Source organism: Hippopotamus amphibius, chromosome 4 (assembly GCF_030028045.1).
Source record: "Hippopotamus amphibius kiboko isolate mHipAmp2 chromosome 4, mHipAmp2.hap2, whole genome shotgun sequence".
Classification (NCBI taxonomy): Eukaryota; Metazoa; Chordata; class Mammalia; order Artiodactyla; family Hippopotamidae; genus Hippopotamus; species Hippopotamus amphibius.
Genome location: NC_080189.1, coordinates 93,588,292 through 93,609,395, shown reverse-complemented (window position 1 = coordinate 93,609,395; position 21,104 = coordinate 93,588,292). Strand labels below are relative to the sequence as shown.

The window sequence follows — 21,104 nt, the reverse complement described above, 5'->3', positions numbered from 1 at the left end:
TCCAAGACAGAATCCCAGTTATTATTTTTATTCTTTCCTTTATTAACAGTTGGAATCATGGTAGATGTGTTAGGTTGTGTTCTTTGGCTCTACGGTGTCTCTTTTCTTTATCATCTTTCTTCTTTCTTTTCTCGTCCTTCACGATGCACACACCTAACCTTTGTTTTAGAAAAGAGTATGAATTAGTGATTCCTGCATGTAGGTATTTTGCCAAATTTTAGACTTTCAACACGACTGTTTCATGATTTTGTATATTCAGTTTGTTAATGGGGGCTCAGTTCTATCTTTGTGGCTTTCAGATAGATAAAAAATAGTGATCTGTCTTCAACTCTTTTTATCGATGACAAATTTTGCAATCTGAATCTCACATACCCACATGAGCACACATACATACAGAGTCTTATGTAACTAAACCGCAGTTTCCAAATATAGTCCTTCCCCTTACTATAGAGAGTGTATTTTTATATTTTCTTTCAACATAGTTTCATTTGAAAAATAATATGGGGCTTCCCTGGTAGCACAGTGGTTAAGAATCCACCTCCCAACGCAGGGGACACAGGTTCGATCCCTGGCCTGGGAAAATCCCACATGCCGCGGAGCAACTAAGCTGGTGCGCCACAACTATTGAGCCTGCACTCTAGAGCCCGCAAACCGCAACTAATGAGCCCATGCTCCACGACTACTGAAGCCCACGTGCCTAGAGCCCGTGCTTTGCAACAAGAGAAGCCACTGCACAGAGAAGCCTGCGCTCCGCAACGAAGAGTAGCCCCCGCTCTCCACAACTACAGAAAGCCCTCGTGCAGCAACAAAGACCCAATGCAGCCAATAAATAAAAATACATAAATAAATTTTAAAAAATTAAAAAAAATAATTTGGTTGTGACCTATTAAATTGATTTCATTATGTAATGGTGAGTTGGACTTACAGCTTTAGAAGTCATTGATTTAAAAACAAAAAAAAGCCCGATTGCTATTATTGGTGTCAAAATAATTTTTCCAGTGTTGTAACTTCCTTAGAGAAACACGTGTGTGTGTGTGTGTGTGTGTTTAAATACCTTGGGATACTGATGGGTTATCTGGTTATAGAAATTTTCAGAGCCATTTAGAAAGTTGGACACTATCACTTCTTTGTAGACTTTGTGTTGCCACATTCTACCAGGCTTTTATGAAATTTTTTGATTGTCCACTTAAGTCTTTTTTCTTGTTTATCAGCTGCATTACAGGTCTGAATTTAATCAAAAAATATTTAGTTAGGAAAGAGTTAAAACAATTATATTTGAGCTGGGGAGGGGAGTTTAACATAATTAGCCAAAAACAGTTGTTAGAGAGATGCATTTTGGATAAATGAGTGAGATTCTCAGTTTCTTGCCAGAGGAGAAACTGAATTACCTTGCCAGGGTAATTCAGTATCAAAAACATCGTTCAAATAGGTAGAAAGTTAATCTTCAACCTGAAACTCTTGTGGGATTTTCTTGAATCATTATTGATTGGATCTTTGCTTTTACCTAGGGAGACAAATTTGTTGAAGTTAGAATTTGATTGTGCTTAGAGTTACAATAGATCTCTTCTTTCCTAGTATTTGTACTTTGTTTTTTAAAACAAAAATTGATACACTTGGAAAACATGCAAAAATAAAGGGAATATGACATAAAATAATCTTTCATTGCTATTTTTTTTGTGGTCATGTACTATTGGCTACCAAACAAAGATTTATAGAAATTTGGTAACATATGTGGTGAAATTTATTTCAAGGGGAAACTTTTAATTTGGTTGTATTTAAAGGTACTTACTCTATTCTTTAAATGTATGTTTTAATAAGTTCTGGATGTGGCAAAGCTCTGGTCCACTCAGGATGATCCTAAGTGACTCCAACATTGAGGAAATTAGGAGAGAAGTTAGGTTATAATGTGAATCCTATCATGAAGATACCATGTGAATGCTAATACCTGAATGAAAATTTGTGTATGATGTCATCATGGGACTGTATTTTAAAATATTCTTGTAGATCTACTTTTTAAATAATATGCATTTGGCAAATGAAGTGAATGTGAGAATATGTGTTAGCATAAATTATAATATTTTGTTTATCTTTTTTTTTCTTTATAGCCGGAAAAGAATGATAGTGAACCAGGCAGCCAGAGGATAAAACCTGTTTTTATCGAGGATGCTAATTTTGGGCGACAAATATCCTATCAGCACGCAGCAGTCCATATTCCCACTGACATCTATGAGGGCTGTAAGTTAAAAAAAAAAAAAAATGTGAACAACTCTTGGAATACCATGCTCTCATCCAGCTTACATATCTAATATTTGGAAAAAAAAGTGAGCAAATCTGATACTGTTTTGTTTACGTGTCATCTAAGAGTCTGTGGTAAACTTTGATTTATGCAAAAGAAGAAGGCTGATTCTCATGAGCGATATATTATTCGCAGGGTCTCACTCTGTGAATATTTGCAGGAAAGCCGGTATCCGTGGAGGTGTCCTTCCACTCTGTTGTTTAACAAATAATTCTGCCTTTCCAATTGATATCAATAACTTAAAAAGTAATAGATGTATGTTTTAAAAATCAAAACGGTGTAGCATTAGTGCACATACACAAATATTTTTACACAGACACAAAGTGGTAAAGGAAGAGAGATGTACATGTACATTGTAGACTCTCTAGTTCTTATCTTATTGTGTTTTACTCTCTCTCTCTCTGTCTCTCTTTCTCTCTCTTTCTGTATCTCTGCCTTACTCTAGGATGTAAGGAAAAGATACCTCCCTCTCAGTATAATATATTGTGAAGTCAAGATAAAAAGTGTTGGGTAAATAAATGATAGACCTAAAGACATAGAAGAACATCAAATGGAAGACTTGATTGAGAAGACTTCACTGTGAGGAAGGGAGGGGAATAAGTTATTTAGGAAGATACAGGGGAGGAAGCTGTGCCAGTGATGTTTCTTAGAGACACCCTGTATATTAATAAGGGCAGAGCCTGACAGTTCTAACTAGGAATTCTCCTAAGGGCAGCCTAATCCTCTATGAAGACCAACTATGACCCAGAAAGCAGGGTCTTTGCCCAGGCACAACTCTGGTCTTAGATGTTATCCATTCTCTAACCTGTTCCCCCTAGTATTCTGCCTTTCACGTAAGTAAGTGGTGTGGAGAAAGAACCACCTGAGATTTTCAAAAGTATGTTACTAATAGTCCCTTTACTTAAAAAGGCTTTAAAGTGTATTGAGTATTCAGAGTGTATCCAGAACTGCCTGCATTCTGGATGCAGGTGGCCTGGGTTAAATTGAATATCAAATCTAAATTCCAGCAGTATTTTCTTGGGCAAATCCATTAACTTTCTGGGCAAGCATTTTTCTCACCTGTAAAATGGGGATAAGATTACTAACCCAAAAGTTAATTTGAGGATAAATTAATATATTTGAGTTTGCATATTAGTGCCAGGCTCATAGTAAGCACTATGTAAATGTTTCTTGTTATTTTTAATTACAATTAAAGTTTATTTAGACAAAACAGATTAAGTACAAAGACTAATATAAGAAATTAGCTTTTATTTGAGATTGTTGTTTAAAAGGAAATTTTTATGTACATAGCTGATTCTTTTCATAACAAATTTCATCTGTCAAATTATTTTACTCATTCTTTTTGTTTCACCTTTTTAATATTTTGAAAAGTACATGTTTTCATCGTATCAAGTCTAAAGATATTAAACATAGGATTTTTCTCTATAATAGAAACAAGGTGGTGTTTGTAAGTAGTTTCTGATATTACATGAGAATTAAACATAATCTGACTTCTTTACAACTTATCCTATTAATTCCAAGTACTTTTTGGAATTACTGGGATCTAGATTCAGTTTTGGGGTTTTTCTTCGCCTTTTTTTTTTTTTTTACTTTGTCTATTGCGTTCTTTTTTCAAGAATTATTTTTGATGTTTGCTATTAAATTTTGTAACTGTTATAACAATCGGATAATACTGAGCTGTGTGGTTGTGTTTCTCATTTTTTTTAAACAGTATTTCATCCATTTTATCTCCTTTTGAAATTATCACCTGTTGTTTGTTGGATATGTCAGCAAGAAAATCTTATTACACTTATTATATCTTTCTTTTGAATTCACTTTAGAAGAACAAACTGGCTGGGTATAGAAATTTTGAATCAAAACATTTTTATGTCTATACGCTGTGGCTATCATATCACTGTTATCTGATCTGTATTACTATCTTGAACAAACTTGATGCCAACTTGAGTGTTTTTAATTTGTTAGCAAGCTTTCATGATTGTGTTTCTGTTTTGTTGCCAATAGTGATTATCCAGAAATCCTCAAACTTTCCATTAAATTCTCAAGGAAGGATACCAGAACTTTGTTCACGGTTGGGGAGATCCCCCGCCAGCTCCTCTTGAGTTCTTTGGGCTGGTCTAATAAGTTGATACAAGACAGGTTAACACATTAATTTAAAAAACTATAATTTGTTTGCATGTAAGTCATAGAAATGGGACTACCGAAGTGGCCAAAGCAGGCCAATTATATATTACTTTTAGACAAACAATTATTTAAAGAGATAAAACAAGGGGGGCTTGTGCTTGGGGTAGCAGACTAATGAAGTAACAAAGTTTGTTTATACAGCTTGCTTAGCCTTGAATTCCCTAACTCTGGTGACCGGTATGCTTTCTATCCTCCTAGTATAGGGAGGATACTTTCACATGGGAGGTTTATTTCCCACTTTTAGGGGGAAAGAGGGAGCATAAGAATGCTTTGTTGTTGTTGTTGTTTTTAATATTTATGTATTTATTAGGTTGTGTCAGGTCTTAGTTGTGGCAGGTGGGCTCCTTAGTTGTGGCGTGCAGACTCTTAGTTGTGGCATGCATGTGGGATATAGTTCCCTGACCAGGGATCGAACCTGGGCCCCTTGCATTGGGAGAGCAGAGTCCCAGCCACTGCACCACGAGGGAAGTCCCCAGAGTGTTTTTTTTTTTAATATCATTTATTTTCCACTGGCTGTTTTCTCACATAACTTGAATTCAAAATAATCAGTATGCCATTGAGGCATATTTTGGAGTGGACTGCCTTGGACCCCAACAACCTCACACATTTTAAAAACAGATTTCTTTTTCTAAAAGCTATTTGTTTTTAGAAAAATAAATCTTAATATTGCATGGATATTTAAAATAGAAAATGAAGGTCTCCAACAATAACACCTCCTGAAGCTAACCATGACTAACTGGGGCACAGTCCTATAAAATATGTGAACAGTAACTAAGGAAATAACCCAAATGAGATTTTTTCATATTGCTTTCAACTTGCTTCCTCCTCCTCCCACCTGCCTCACTTGTAGTAGAGAGATTTGTTTTGTTTTGTTTAGTTACACTATTAAAAAGCTGAAAATAGGAGGACAGTATCTCTTCAGGAGGAGGTTACTTGGAAATATAAAAACAAAATAACTTTGCTTAATTTTTCAATGGGCTGATGTTTAAGAAATAAAGGAAAAATACACTTTTCACTAGATAATTAACACCTAAAATAGTGAGAACCTAATTCACCAGTCTAGTAAATTATATCTCATTTATTTACTATAATTTTGTTAAATAATTTTGAAGGAGAAACTGAAGCTGAGTCTTTAATGAAAGGCCACATCATTTGTAAGAAATGGGGTCAAATTTCATATAAATTCTAATTCTAAACTTTATACTTTTACGTACTGCAATAAATAAAATTTCTGATAATTTACCGTTGACATAATTTTGACTCAGTTATGTTATGTGGGAGCCAGGATTGTCCATAGGAGTTAGTAAGATACTTATTTTGCATGAGAATCTTCATTTTCTTATTTCTTTTGCTCCTTTTTTTTCATTGAAATCACATTCATTAAAGTCTTCATCTGTTTTATGATGGAAGAGAAATAAAATATGACACATAAAGTTAAATCCAAGCATGTTTTTTTCAGATTCGTGTCACATAGTATACACATCTTTTATTCAGTATCCTACAGAAGAGCTTCAACTTTGCGTAAATGTTTTTCTTTATAATTGAGAATAAGCTATGAATATTTAGAGGATGATTTTAATAGTCTCAGAATAAAAAGTATTAGTTTGATTACTTTGAAAATCAGTTAGACAAAATATTGAAATTGATGTTTTCAGAAGTTGTAAGACACTTTGCTATATGGCATAGTTTAAAAAATAAAAGGAAAAGAAGCTCTGACTTTGGATTATTTATTTAGTCCCATTTATCTTAATATTGGCTGCTGCTTCTTTGCTGAAATCTCATTAGTAAGACACTGACCTTGCTTGGCCTGTGTTACTTTAAAATTCATATCCGGTGTTAAAGGCTGAGTGAGTAAATGACACGGGAGTAAAATCAGAAATGTCAACAAGATCTTGAAAATTTAATAATTACTGGCATTTTTCTTGCAGTTCATCGGAACATATCAGATGTACAGGATTGTTCTAGATTTCTGAATTTGGTAAACGGAAAAGCACACTTTAATTGAAGGCTTAACTGAAGGAAACAGCCTCTTCTTTCACTCAAAGACAGTTTGTGTCTTTGCATTCTCATAAGATATCTTGTATTCTGATTTTCCAAAGGTGATTACTTTTGAAAGTCCCTTGAATTCAAATGTGATTATTTTGCTCCATGATATATTTAAAGTTTTCAAATAATATAATTAAAATCCTATCTGAAAGTGTTTAGTTTTGAGGATTTCACTTGTCGGTAGTTTTATTTTAGAGGGCACCCAAACCATGCTTAATTTTCAGATCTAATTTATCTGTTTAAGAGTGTAAAAAAATAAGCAATGAACTTAGTAAAAAGGGCTGAATATTCCTACTTAATTTGTTTTATTCATAGAGCTTAATTGATTTGTTAAATCACTTTAGATTCGAGTATAGGGAATGTCTTCATAGAATATTTGTCATTTGTCATTAGAAATTTCTGTTGATATTTATTTATAGATTTATTTTAGTTATAAAAAAGTAAACATTACTAAGGGAAAATAATAAGGAACCCCAACTTGCATAACTTTCAGGTACTAGATACTTTTGTCCTTACACTTACCTTGTGATGTAAGCAAGGCAATTTATAATTTCTATTTTAGAAATTTAAAAATGAACATACTTCTATCACAAAGGTACATTGACTTTGATAAAAGAAGGCAGGAGACTTTTAGGAGGGTAGCAGGTAGTGAGGGAGCAGGTATAGCAGCAGAGGCCTCGTATACAGCCTTGTGGATAATTGCAGTTGGTTTTTATTTTGAGATTCTTTTAGTCAGTTTGGGCTGCTATAATGAAATACCATAGACAGGGTGACTTAACCCCCAGATATTTAATTTTACAGTTATGGACCCTGGGAAGTCCAAGTTTAAGGTGTTGGCAGATTTAATTCCTGGTGAGCTCTCTCTCCCTGTCTTGCAGATGGCCGCCATCTTGCAATGTGCTCACATGACCTCTTCTTTGTGCACAATGCAGAGAGAGTGAAATCTGATATTTTCCCCTTTGTTTATACAAAGCACTTTTAATTGACAGTTAATGAGCTAAGATAAAATTACTGACATCTTTAAAAAGTATTGAATCAATTCAACTTACAGTTCAGTAGACTATCAAAAGACTCTCTCTTTCTCCACAACTTTTAAATTTTCAAGTTGCAGAAATTTCTTGAAAGTTAGTATTCTCTTGATCATTCAGTGGTACAAGTTAGGAACAGGGGATAGTAATCTGAGCAGAAAATGGAGGGAAAATATACAAAGAAAATTTCTTCATTTTTCCTGTTTACATAAATCTTTACACATTGGTGCAACTTGCTGCGCTCCTTTATTCCTGATGCCTGGCATATTTCCTGTGATAGACTTCTGGTTTGGGATTTACATGTCAGTATGTGCATTGTAGTGTTTTAGCTGTTGTTTTTTTATACATAACAAATAATCTTGAGTTCATGCCATGCTCTATTTCTTTGAAGTAAAAATGTTAATTGGGTTGTTCCACTTACCAGATTCTTGGCTGAAATAGCATATTTTTTCCTGCTTAACCTTTTATGTTTTTAAAATTGCTTTTCACATAAATATAACATTAAAAAGCTTTTTTCTCACTATAAAGGAAACACATGATGATTTTATGAAATACAATCTAGTGTAAAGGAAAAAAATACTGATATTATATATGTGTGTGTGTTCATTAAATATTTTAGTAGCAAATATATAGTAAACTAAAAAAATACACTGATACTGAAACACTACAAAGTTTATACCTGATCTTTTAACTTACCAGGAAGCTTTATCATATATTTAATAATACTTTTTGAGAATAAAATTTTAATATTATATGTTCCATAACTAGTTTACATTTAGATTGTTACAGTTTTATCATGGTGAATAAATAAATCTGCATTTCACATTATCACTTTAAGACAAAATATAAGAACTGGTATTAAAAGGTCAAAGTTATTGATGAATTTCCTTGATCTTATAGGTTAGTACCAATTTCGATTATGCCGTCAATGAATCAGTGCCTTTCTAACTCTAGCCTTGTCAACACCAATGTTATGCTGTTTTACTGATTTGTAGATTATTGATAATATGTTGGAATAGTTTACTGCTAATTTTTTTCCAACTTTGATGTCGTATGTTTCTTTTTTCTGCACTGGATTCTGTTGCTGTGTGAAATAAAATGCTAGGGCACTATGAAAAGTAGCAGCAGTTTGAGCGATGATAACAAACTCCTTTAGAAATTATCCTGATTTTCCCACATGCTAGATCTTTCACAATGTGTATTATAGCGTTTTCACCTTTACCTGAATAGCCTGAATTTAATGATTATGTTTAATTGAACTTTGATAAATATGCAAATTTAAAATTTCAAAGTAGCAAATGTGTTAAAGTATACTTGAGCAAGAAAATCAAAAGCCTTAAAAAAATTGTCAAGGCTTTTAAAAAATGAGAGAGAGAGAAAAATATTAAAAGTAAAAAGTATAACTCCAGATAACATGGAGATTAAAATCATAAAAGGACATTATGTACAATTTTACAGTGAAGTATTATAACGTATAAGAAAAGTCGGTGGTTTATTATAAAATATAAACAATCAAATCAACTCAATGATAGGTCAGTAATCATAGAGTAAATTGGAAATCTATTCAAATTTCTGGCCAAAGAAAGTACTTCATGCTGAGTTATTTCTATAAAATTTACAAATAAATACTCTCAAGTTTTAAAGATTTTACTAGAACACCTAAAAATAAAAATGTGAAAAATTAGTGAACTCATATCACTTCTCTCATAAAAATGATATAGCACAAAAAAGGAAAAAAGAGAAAACTATAGGCTGGTTTCACTTTGTGAATAATGATGAAAAAACTAAAAAGAAAACATTTACCATGTGAAGCAGCAATTAAAGAATAATGCCTGATGACAAAATAACTGACTTAATAATTATTTTAGATGTCTAATAATGCTTTTGTATTCTATATCAATTGTTGCAAATTAAGCATTCAACTATTTTTTCCAGTTTTATTGAGATATAATTGACATACAGAACTGTACACTTTTAAGGTGTACAGTATAATAATTTGACTTACATCATGAAATGATTGCCACAATAGATGTAGTGACCATCCATCATCTCATATAGTTTTAGTATTAAAGAAATAGAAAAAAATAATTTTATACTCTTTAGTTAAAATATTATCAAAATACTGCTACCAACAATAAAAACTGCTCTGATGATTAAGGAGAGCTCAGAAATCCCCTACTTCTAACCTGTTGTTCTTTTTTTCAGAATAGTTATTGTCTTTGCTGTTATTTATTACAAATATGAATTTGGCTTAAGATACAAAAATATAAAATGCATCAGTGCATTCTGAAGTTTGGTGTTAATTTTTTTTAACCAGATAACTGACCAAAAAAAGAGTTTTTGCAATTTTGGATGATACATCATCCCATGCTGTAGAGTTGTGTGTCTAATGACTAAAAAAGTGAATGATTTTAAAGTGTTATCACAGTTATGATATTAACAAAGTAGCTTTTCTTTCTTCTTTTAAAATACTATTTAAATTATAAAGCCTTGATTCTAAATCATGGAATCAGAAATCTGATACGTGCTAAAAAAAGGACACTTTTAAGAAATACAGTGGGTTCTGTAACAGAATGATCTTTGTGTGCATGTCTTGTGTTTTTTCCAAAGGGTAAGTTTAATTAGCATCACTCCTCATTAGGAGCAGAGCAATGAGATAGTGTAAACATCATGAAAAGACACCGAGGACAAGCCTGAGGTATAAGTTACAAATTTTTAGGATAGGATAATTTGATCAGATTTAATAAGTATGAGACAAAGAGAAATAATTTCACTTCTGAAGGGAAGTTTGCACTTCCTTTCATTGTTCTTGTCTAATGGTGTTTCTGTAATACAATCATCTCATAGATTGCAATATAGCATTCATTTTCAGATAGGAAAATGTTGACCACAGGTAAACCCAAATGCCAAAGATACAGTATTCTTCTGATCTTACAGATACTGGTCCTTTAATTCATTCAGAATTATAGAATAATAAGCCAATAAGTAGTAACAGTTTTATGGATTTTGTAAATTGCTATGGACTGAATTGTGTCCCATCTGGATTTGCATGTTGGAGCCCTAACGCTCAGTGTAACTGAATATATTTGGATAGGGCCTTTGGAGGCAATGAAGGTTAAATTAGATCATTAGGGTGGGGCATAATCTGGTGGGATTGGTGGTTTTATAAGAAGAGGTACACACACACACAAAGGAAAGGCCACATGAGGAGATAGCAGGAAGGCAGCTGTCTGCAAGCTGGAAGGAGAGCCCTCACCAGGAACCAAATTGGCACTCACCTTGATCTTGGACTTCCCAGCCTCTAGAACTATGAGAAAATATCTAGTCTGTGGTATTTTTTTATGGCAACCTGAGCTGGCAAAGACACAAATTTGTTTCCAGAGAAAAATTGCTATAGGCTTAAACTCAAGTTTAAAAGAATAAGTATGAAATGAGCTCTGAAAAAGTCAAGTTGGATATTTCATACTTTATACTGAAATGTATGGTTTAGAAGTATTTGGTTGTTTAAATTTGGATTTGCAAGATGCTTTTTTGCATTTTAATTCAGAATCTTAATTTCTGTACTTCCCCTTAAAGTGGTTGTGCTGTGGAAATCAATTAATGCTCACCAACTCAATAGATAAATAGACTCGAATTGGAGAGACAATTAATTTGCAATTCTAGGCGTATATAGCAGTAATGATTAGATTGATGTTTTCTTGGCACATTCCCTAAGTTATGGTTCCCTGAATTCGTGGGTCCACAGGCTCTGCAGATGTAGAGCCCGAAATATATAGTTACTGGAGTGTGGTTTTGTTTTGTTATTTTTTTTTAAATCTTATTTATTTATTATTTTTTGGGGGTACACCAAGTTCAATCATCTGTTTTTATACACGTATCCCCATATTCCCTCCCTCCGTCAGCTCCCCCCCCACCCTCCCTCAAGTCCCCCCCATTCTCCCCATCCCAGTCCTCTAAGGCATCTTCCATCCTCGAGTTGAACTCCCTTTGTTATACAACAACTTCCCACTGGCTATCTATTTTAGTTGATAGTATGTATATGTCTGTGCTACTCTGTTTTGTTATTTTTTAAGAGAGGGCAGAAGAATATTGTAACAACCTGATTGATTGTCGAGTCATTTGATCATGGTGTCCATGGTGCTGGAGTCACACTGACAAGTTTTTTCCTACTAGTCTGTGCAGATAACATTGTCCTGTGTACATTACAAAGTGATTTTGCTTTAGAATGCTCTCTCTTGATTGAATTTGTGAAGCATCCCAGTCCCTTATTTGAAATTCGAAGGATATTTTAGAGCACAGTTATATGTAAGATTATAAAAACCCCTAGATCTCATTGAAAATAAAGTTGTAAATTAGCTCTTGAGATAGCTTCTCCTGCAAGATCAACTCAGCTCCTGTATATGTATCCATGTTCTATATCAACTACCATGTTATTGACAGCTGTTCATTCAAGCATGCCACATTTTCTCAATTCTGCTATAGGTAATAAAATTACATCAGGATTCTTAAGTGGAGTAATGGTTTGCTGGCCAAATATACTTGGGAAATGTATTTTATAACTCTCTTTGGATATTCATAGTATACATTAACCTTTTAAAGCTCAGAGAAGTTATGCTAGGAATAAATAAAATTTAAGTTGTTTTACTGATAATTTTTCATATTTCTATCAGCATGTAACATTAACATACTACCAGCATATATTTCATTTAATTCACATAATAACTTTATCCAGAAATTTTTATATTATTGACAAGTGGGCACAATATTTTTGAAAAAAATTGCAACGCATTTTGTTATCCCTGTGAATCACCTTGTCCAAGTGTGACATGCAGTTTGTTGTAAAGATCTAACTTTATTTGGTTGGACTCAAACCTGTTCAGTGAGTGATTGGATAAAGATGACTTTGCTGGTGACAAATAATCAAATGGCCTTGGTCACTTTTAGATATAACAACAGTCTATAAAAAAAATAGTCTCAATTCCAGATTTGAATTAGTATTAACCCCTACCACCCGACCGCCCTGCATCCTAGATTATGGCTAATGGAAACCGATAGTGGAAAAGAGGCAAAGGGGATGGGGTACTTCCTAGCTGTGTGGATTTTACCCCTACCAGGTAGAAGTGCTGAGGGTAAGGGAGGGCAGAGAATGGTTGGTAATCTGGCTGGGTGGCTTTGGCACAGTTAGGTAGATGTAATTATCTTGTAAATAATTTAAAATAACTTTTTCTCTTGGGGAGAGGTTTTTTATGGGTTATTTAGAAATTTCTCACTGGGCTATCCTTTTCTGTAGTTCCTTTGACCCAGCAAACACACATCTCTATACTCTGTGAAGACCTTCTGCTACTTGTTTCCATGGCCTTAGGTGGCATTTTGGATTTGTCTGCTGGGAACTACCTAAGGTACTATAGGAGAATAGTGCAGGCTTCATGCTGCATGCCAGCCTTAGCAGATGCTACCATATTGCCCAAAATTTGGGCATAAAATGTTGCATCACTCTTAATGTTTTACAGTACGTCTTGTACTATATTTCATTACAAAGTTTATCTCATATGGTTGCATGTTTGGCCAAATATGTAAGAAAGAGCCACTGGATAGTCTATTGTTCTTAGGAGCCTCATGAAGAATGTTTGGTGAGTTGAGAATACTTAGAAAAGTTTTTTAAGAATCTCTGTGAACATAAATGGTTACTCTTGGTATTGCCTCAGTGTTTCCTGTCTAATAAGATGAATGCACCTATGTAGGTCACCTAGGTCCCAGCCCTCTCTCTAGTGTATATGTAACTCACTAAGGAAAATCACAGATCTTTCCGTAACTTCTCGGAGCTGAAATATATATTTCAGTGTTGTTTGCAAGAAGGGGGAGCTTCAGATATTGTATAATATGTTTAGTAAACTTCCTTAATTTCTATTTATTTTTCATATTTTATTAGGAGTCGTGAAAAAATATTCTGTCCGGTTTTTTAGTCTGTTACTGAACAGGAATAGTCAAGGATTTATTAAACGTCCAGTTATTGCTGTACTTAAAAAATGTTTAGAGGGCGAATACAAATGAAAATTCATTGTTTCTTTGTTTTTAAAAAGAAATTAAAAAGGGAACATAGAGGGAATACATCAAAAAGGATGTGTGCACAATTCAGTGCCTCTATAAATTGATAGCTGGAGATCAGAAGTGTCCTTGGCTAGCTTTTTATGATGGCTGTAACAAGTGACAGGCCATTCAAAGGCTGAAGAAGAGAGATAATGAAATATTAAATTACAATAGCTTCCAAAACAGACCGACGGTGCTGTTCACAGCAAATTAAAAAGGGATTGACAATTGGAGAGAAAATAGAGGTCTGGAATTTGAGATGAGAATTTTTTAATCATCTGGCATTTTGCTTCATGGATAAGATCTTACTCAGATTTCTCCCTAGAGATAAAGAGGCACTTAAAAGATATTTCTAAAATCCCATTATTAAAAGAGAAAGATTTAAATGGGCTAGAGATTTCAGAACTATTTTGTCTCAAGATACAACGATCAGATTTTTAAAGTATGGGACTTTGAGTTATGCTTGTATTGAGATGGAATTTAGTCAATATTTTTGTCATTGGAGCAAATCAAGCCATATGTATATGGCTTTAACTTAATGAATAATACATGACACTTAAAAATACTTCAGGCCTTGCTAATTGTTCCAGTCTTACGTAGCAGTTGTTTCGTTTTTACTTGTCTCTTGCAAATGATAATGACTGGAAGCTATGAGGAAGTTCATGGTAGGCTCCGATGGACGTGGATCCTTTTTTACCTTACGTTCATCCAGACAGGAACTTGACCAAGGAAATGGCCTGTTACTGTCCTTACAGAACTGTGAAGAGCTGTTGTTGTGTCTGTACTTTCTTGGTAGTTACCACACATCATATAAAAAATACATCAGCTATAATTATTAGGTACAGAGCTTAAATCCCCAGGAGAATTACACAGGTAGTAGATTTTATTTTTGAAAGAAATGATGGTATGGAGATGGTCTGTTTCATACTGAATGTGGCTTCTCTATTTAATTTTCATCTTTTATAAATCACAGGGCTTCTTTGACCCATAGGAAAACATCCTCATTCCAGAATAATTTAATTCCTTGATCCTCTTCCAGCTCTACCCCAAAGCTGGAAAAAACAAAAAGAAACCCACAAATAAATAACAAGAAAAACTTCAAAAATTTCAATCATTTTTCAATAAATATACCTGACATTTTCTTGTTTCTAACAGAATTAATTGGAAAAATCAATTATCCCCTGTATTTTGTCAGTTATTATTTGAAATTTCTAGTCTCAGATTTAAAAAAAAATTTTTTTAATGTAAAAATGTTTTCTTTTTCTTCTAAATATGAACAAGTTTTATTCAGAAATTTTGCAAATATATTTTATTTTTGGTATTTTGACATTACAACTCCTTTTTGGAATTACCTTCAATACCAGTGTTCTAGTCTAGGAAAAAAATTAAATAATTATTATATTTTCAAAAAGAATAGATTAATAAAACAGCTAGACTTTCATCACACTTAATTCTAAAGGAGTTATAGCTATTTGAAAAATAAAAAATTTTTATCTAAGTCTAATGAGAATATTGTCATCTATTAGAGGTTCTTAACATGGAATTAAGTACATATACACGTCTTCTTTTCATTCATTAAGAAAAATAACTTTTAATAAATATTGATGAATTATATAATTAATTAAATTTATTTAATGCAAATTAAGTAAGAAATATTTGATATTGATTAGTTTCTTTTCATAGCTGTTTGGTCAGGGTCACTATGGTATAGTGAGTAGCTTGTAAACATGAATTTTTGTTGCTAGTTTTGAGATATGTTTTAATATTTTAATGAATACACTGTGAATCTGAAAATTCACATTTGTAATATGAAAACATATGTACTTTGAAGATCATTGTTACTAATTTATAGTCTCCTTTGGTGAAATAAATTAATATATTTTACAGTTTGTAAGCTTTCAATCTTTAAAGTTCAATTAAGCTTACTACACATACAGTAATAAAAACAAAATATGCTTTTGCTACCGTAAAGCCAATTCTTATGAATGAATAGAATTAGCTATACATAGCTGGGGATTAAGTATATTTTACTCATAGGGCTTTAAATACATTGTTCCTATCTATCTCAAAAGGAATGTGCTGAGGTTAGAAGCCATCTCTATTTTTACCTATTCTAAAAAAGTCTGAAAATATGAATACAAAGGCCTAATTGTGTAACTAGTATTAATTTATACAGCAAATATAAGGAAATCAGAATATAAAAATAAAAATAAGGCTATTGAGTAATTGGAACTTGTGTATTTTAGTGTACTATAGTATTGTAGCAGACTTTAGTATAAATTATGTATAGTAAACATTGAGAATTAGGTACAAAGACTAGTTATTAGGGCTCTGTCATATAGTAGCATAATCATAATATTCTTCCTGCCTTTCAAGAATTTCAGTGTGTGGCCAACCTTTTCTCTGCTCTTGATCAAAACCAGCCCTCTGCTCCATTCAGAACAGTCCTCTCCATGGAACCTTGTTCCACAGATCATTCCAAAGCATTCCTGACTGTCTTCTTTTTTTTTTTTTTTTTTTTTTTTTTTTAAGATTATTGATTAATTGACTGTGTCGGGTCTTCGTTGCTGCACATGGGCTTTCTCTAGTTGAGGCGAGCAGGGGCTACTCTCCGTTGCGGTGCATGGGCTTCTCATTGCTGTGGCCTCTCTTGTTGCGGAGCACGGGCTCTAGGCACGTGGGCTTCAGTAGTTGTGGCACATGGGCTCAGTAGTTGTGGCTCATGGGCTCTAAAGTGTGGGCTCAATGGTTGTGGCACACGGGCTTAGTTGCTCTGCGGCATGTGGTATTTTCCTGGGGCAGGGCTCAAACCTGTGTCCCCTGCATTGGCAGGCGGATTCTTGACCACTGAGCCACCTAGGAAGCCCCCTGACTGTCTGTTTTTTAATAGGTTGTTCCTCTTGTATTCTTCTATATAAATCATTATTAAAAGAGAAGCCATTACTATCTAGTTTATAGTTTTTTTTAATGAAATTAAAAATCATTATTCTACCAATACACTTTCCTCGGTGTGTTGTGCTATATGGCAAGGCTTAATACAGACTGCATGGCTCAACTGTATCTGAATCTCTCTTGTAGACACAGAGAATTGCACATCTTTCCCCATCTGCAACAAGGTGGGGATACATGGCTAGTGCTATCCAGTGGGTTATGATGGAAGTGATATTTGTGACTTTCAAGCTGGTGGATTTAAAATTGCCAGAATTAGACTCTCTGGAACTCTCTTCCTGCCCCAAGATGAGATGGGTAGAACCGCATGGAAGGAAGCTTCCTCAGTCTTCATCCCTGAGCTGAATGAGCACATACTATAGACACTACCCCCTCTTACACATCTGGATTCCACCAACAGTAAGCTTGGGGTTTGTAAGATGAGTGAGAAAAAGATACAGGCAAACTACTTTGATATTTAACTCACTGAAATCATATGCATGTACATAATATGCATATAAATACACACACACACCCTTACTCTCACAACTAATAATATTCTAATAGTTCTATCTAACTAATCTTCCAAAATTATCACTATTCATCTACTTATCTTTACATCATTGTTCTATTTATAAAATGACTAATCTGGCTTTCTCTATTTCTTGGGATTCTTTTCCCAAAATTTTTAAAACTGAGAATTTCAATCTTAAAGTCTTATCTCCAAAATAAACCTAAGAAAATATTTGCCAAGTCTTAAAGCCCTTATGAAACAGACTTATCTAGATTACAAAATAAATGTCACTTCCATTCTCTTATTCTCCATCTTTCATTCTTTTTCTCTTTCTCTTTAATCTAGATTTTAGCAATACAACAGCTTAGGAAAAACAAAAACTCACTGCTTACTCTCCTCGAAGGTTGGATGATACACTAATTTTAGACTCTGACACTTTAAAATCTACATTTTTGCTCATTTCCAAGTCAGCAAAGTATTATAAAGATTCATAAATCTTACTTGTTGAAATGATAGTGTCCAATTTATTAGGCTGTTTTATAAAACTCAGAAGTAAACCGCTATCCACTATATATGCCATTAACTACGCTCCCACTGACACAATTGCACTGCTTATAATTTATGAGAAAATAAAATTGACTAGGCTAGAGTACATATTCAAATGAAGAGATTTGAATTTAACCTGGGTTAGTAGACTGTAAAGTATATACATATATGTATATTCTGTACATAGTAAAATATGACATTTTTGCATGATAGAGGACCATATATTATAATACCGTTACTGTAATTATGGCATTGCTATACTCACTTTAATGTAAATATTTTCCATTAATTCTTATAATGAAGCATAACATTTTAATGAAAATTGAAAAAAATTACAGGCTTGCAATCAAATAGGAATATTATATACCTTGCTGATTTTCAATTTAACAGTAAGGTACATTATTTAGAAGTTTTATTTTGGAAATTTTAGGTTTTCATTTGTCTTAGGAGTTCAGTCTCTCATTTGGCATTTTACTGGTGTTCATTTGTTGAATTTCTGGGTAAATAATGTAAAAGTTGTGTGTGGCCCATCATCTGACCTGTCTCCCTTAGATTTTGGCCATACTTAGTTCAGACCTTCTATAGCAGTGAGAGCATGGGAGATCTTAACAGTGAAAGTTAAGAATTCTCTTCTGACCAAGATATTCTTAATTCCCAACTTCAAATTCTTTTGTTAACATACAGTGGTACATGTGCATAGTTGTTTTCTCTGTGATTTGATTTTCATGTTATGTTATTGTATAGTTACTACAGATTTAATCTGTTCATGTAATGTTGTATACTTAAGAATCCCCCATGTTAGTAGTCTATAAAGGAACATTACATTTACACATTTATCATGTCTGCACCCACATTTGTGTTTGGTATAAATAGTGAGGTCTTGATTTCAATGTAAAATAGTGCCAAATAGTTTAATTCTGTTTTACTTCAAAAATTTATCCACAAACCCATGGTCTTGACTATGATTTATACATATCAAAAATCATAATTACAAGTTCTCTACATTTCAAATATTAAAATTAAGAGCTCTTCTTAGAAAATGACATTAAAGCATTTGCCAGAAAAAGTGTAGAAAGGTTAAGGACATCAGTCTTGAACCAAAATAAAAATAGTAGTTTGAAAAAAAAACCTTTGTGTGAAATATTCTGAAAGTTGAAATATTTAGAATACTATTTCAAATCTCCATTTAATCCCCATTTTTACTTTGCATAAATGTCCATATACATACATTTCATATATGTATATCAATCAAATATAGAACACTTTCCAGCAAGCTATTCATTGAATCAAATTTCAGATAAAAATATGTTTCTGTACTCTATGTTTTGATGTAGATAGCATAAATGTCAACTTTTTCTGACCTAAGTAGAAAAAGAGAATTGTTTAGAGATGGGCATAAACAATGTTCATGGGTTTCAGGGAGGTTTTCATTTCAATGAACACTTCTTTATGTTCCAAAAAACTGATAATACCCATGAAAGATTTATTAACTTGAATAAAAGATGCTAAATTCCAGACAATAAGATGAGATTTTTTAAACGGTTGTATAAAAAGGAAATTTCTTATGAAATGATTAGTAAGATAGGTTCCAAGAGTAGAAAAGATCACTAGGCATACCTTTGGAAACAAGGGAATAAATGTGCACCCAGGGGAATCTCAGAATATTACAAAGAAACATTAAATTCAGTCTCAATCTCATTATATTTGCACTTTCCAAAGGCAGAAAAAGTTGTTTGTCCTCACTAAAAAATAGTTATGTGAAGTTTCTGCCATGTCTAGAAGAGCTATTATAACTAAATGCTTTGAAATTAATTGTGTGTTATTGGTTGAGTGTATCATAAACATGTATCATTTTGAATAGAAAATTGAAAAATATGATATGGTGCTCGTAGTGATGCATACACATCCCTACCTTCTTGTCTAAGAAGGTATTGCTACCTTGTTTAAGGATGTGATTTTAAAAATGGGGAAAAAGTACAAAAACAGTTAGTAAAATGCACAGGCTTTTGGTTTTAAACAAAAAGTATTGGAGATGTCACATTTAGGAATAGCAGATGAAAGGGCAAGAAATGGGGAGACTGGTCCTTTAGTAGAATAAATATGAAAGAATTTCAATAGAAAAAAAATGAAAAGGCTTTGCTTCAAATTGATTTGGGAGGCCAGAGAAGCTGACAAATGCTGTAAAAGATCCTGGCTTCTATCCTTTTGATGCAGAATGCAATGTGACTAGAGAGGAAGGGCTTGTTTCAAAATCATGAAAAAGTTTAATATCAAAGAAAATACATACTGCGAAGAATGGCAAAATTCATTTCAATAAACCATCCATGTTTATGTTAGAGAATGGTAACTATGTGTTTAAAATTAAATTGACTTTATTACTTCTTAACCTGTGCCTAATTTGATGTTTTATGAAATAGAAGATTTAAAGTTTTCATCTGTATGTTACCTTCTGATATTAAATTTTACAGAAAGGTCAATTGAAATTTCATTTTTAGGAATAAATATCTGAGATGTTTCTAAGTAATTAAATCTTGTCACTCTAGCCTTTCTGATGAATGAGAGTGGTTGGCATTCGTGCTTTTATAGCCACTGATGCAGGTTTAAATCATTTCCCAAAGTCAAAAGTGCAAGTGAATTGCAGAAGAGAGCCACACAGTGATGGTAAGAAGAGTGTGGTCGGCAATTTGAAGTGTCTGTATCATACATATACGACTCCTGTGGTAGAACTTTATGGTCTTATAAGACCATGTAATCATCGCGCTTCAGTCTCGTGGGGCTCTGTGTAAGTGTAAAGGCACAATAGATTACCTCATCATTCTAACCGAGCAGAAGGGAAATTGCTTATTCTCCAAGTACACAGCAAACATGAAAGTGCTCTACATGCAAGAGTTTCAGGCATTGTATCCCTGGGCACTTGATTTAAGTCAATAACTCTTTTAAAAAGGCAAAATTCAAAACAATGCATTAGAAGATAATGGATTTTTATTGGTTCCAATATCTTTTCATATTATCTCTTCTTGATGGACTGTGAGTCAGGCATAGATACATTGAATTCGTATTCAGTGCATTTATTTTAATGCAGATGTGAAAATTATGTTCGAATGGCAAATTTTGCTGTTTTTGTTAAATGAAAACAATAGGTACATATTAAAGCATGCTATCCACTGATTACTTTTCATGGGAAAAGTTGTTCTTGTTTATGAGAGCTAGATCCACAGTATTTCTTCTTGGTAATGTTTCTCAGATAAGTAAAGCCTCTTCAGTACTTAAGGATCCGTAAAGCCTATTGATGTCAATAACCGTGAACATCCTTCAAACAGACAATTTCAAGTGTCACTGAAAGAGTGACTTCCAAATCTGATTCTTCCACATGGATTCATGGCTAAGCCGCAGATTCATTTCTCTAATTGCCTTTTGGATAACCCTTTTCAATGGATTAAAGGGGACAGATACCACTCATTATGACATTGATGTCTTC

At 33.3% G+C, this 21,104-nt stretch overlaps 1 protein-coding gene across 3 annotated transcripts in view; it reads left to right on the top strand.

Annotated features, from left to right (window-relative positions):
* The window catches only part of CACNA2D1 (calcium voltage-gated channel auxiliary subunit alpha2delta 1), a 587,574-nt gene that overhangs the window by 419,644 nt on the left and 146,826 nt on the right, over positions 1-21,104 (top strand). For all 3 annotated transcript variants that reach the window (XM_057730987.1, XM_057730986.1, XM_057730985.1), the window contains exon 6: positions 2,106-2,235. In XM_057730987.1, the coding sequence (XP_057586970.1) occupies positions 2,106-2,235 (130 nt within the window). The remainder of the gene's footprint in view (positions 1-2,105; positions 2,236-21,104) is intronic.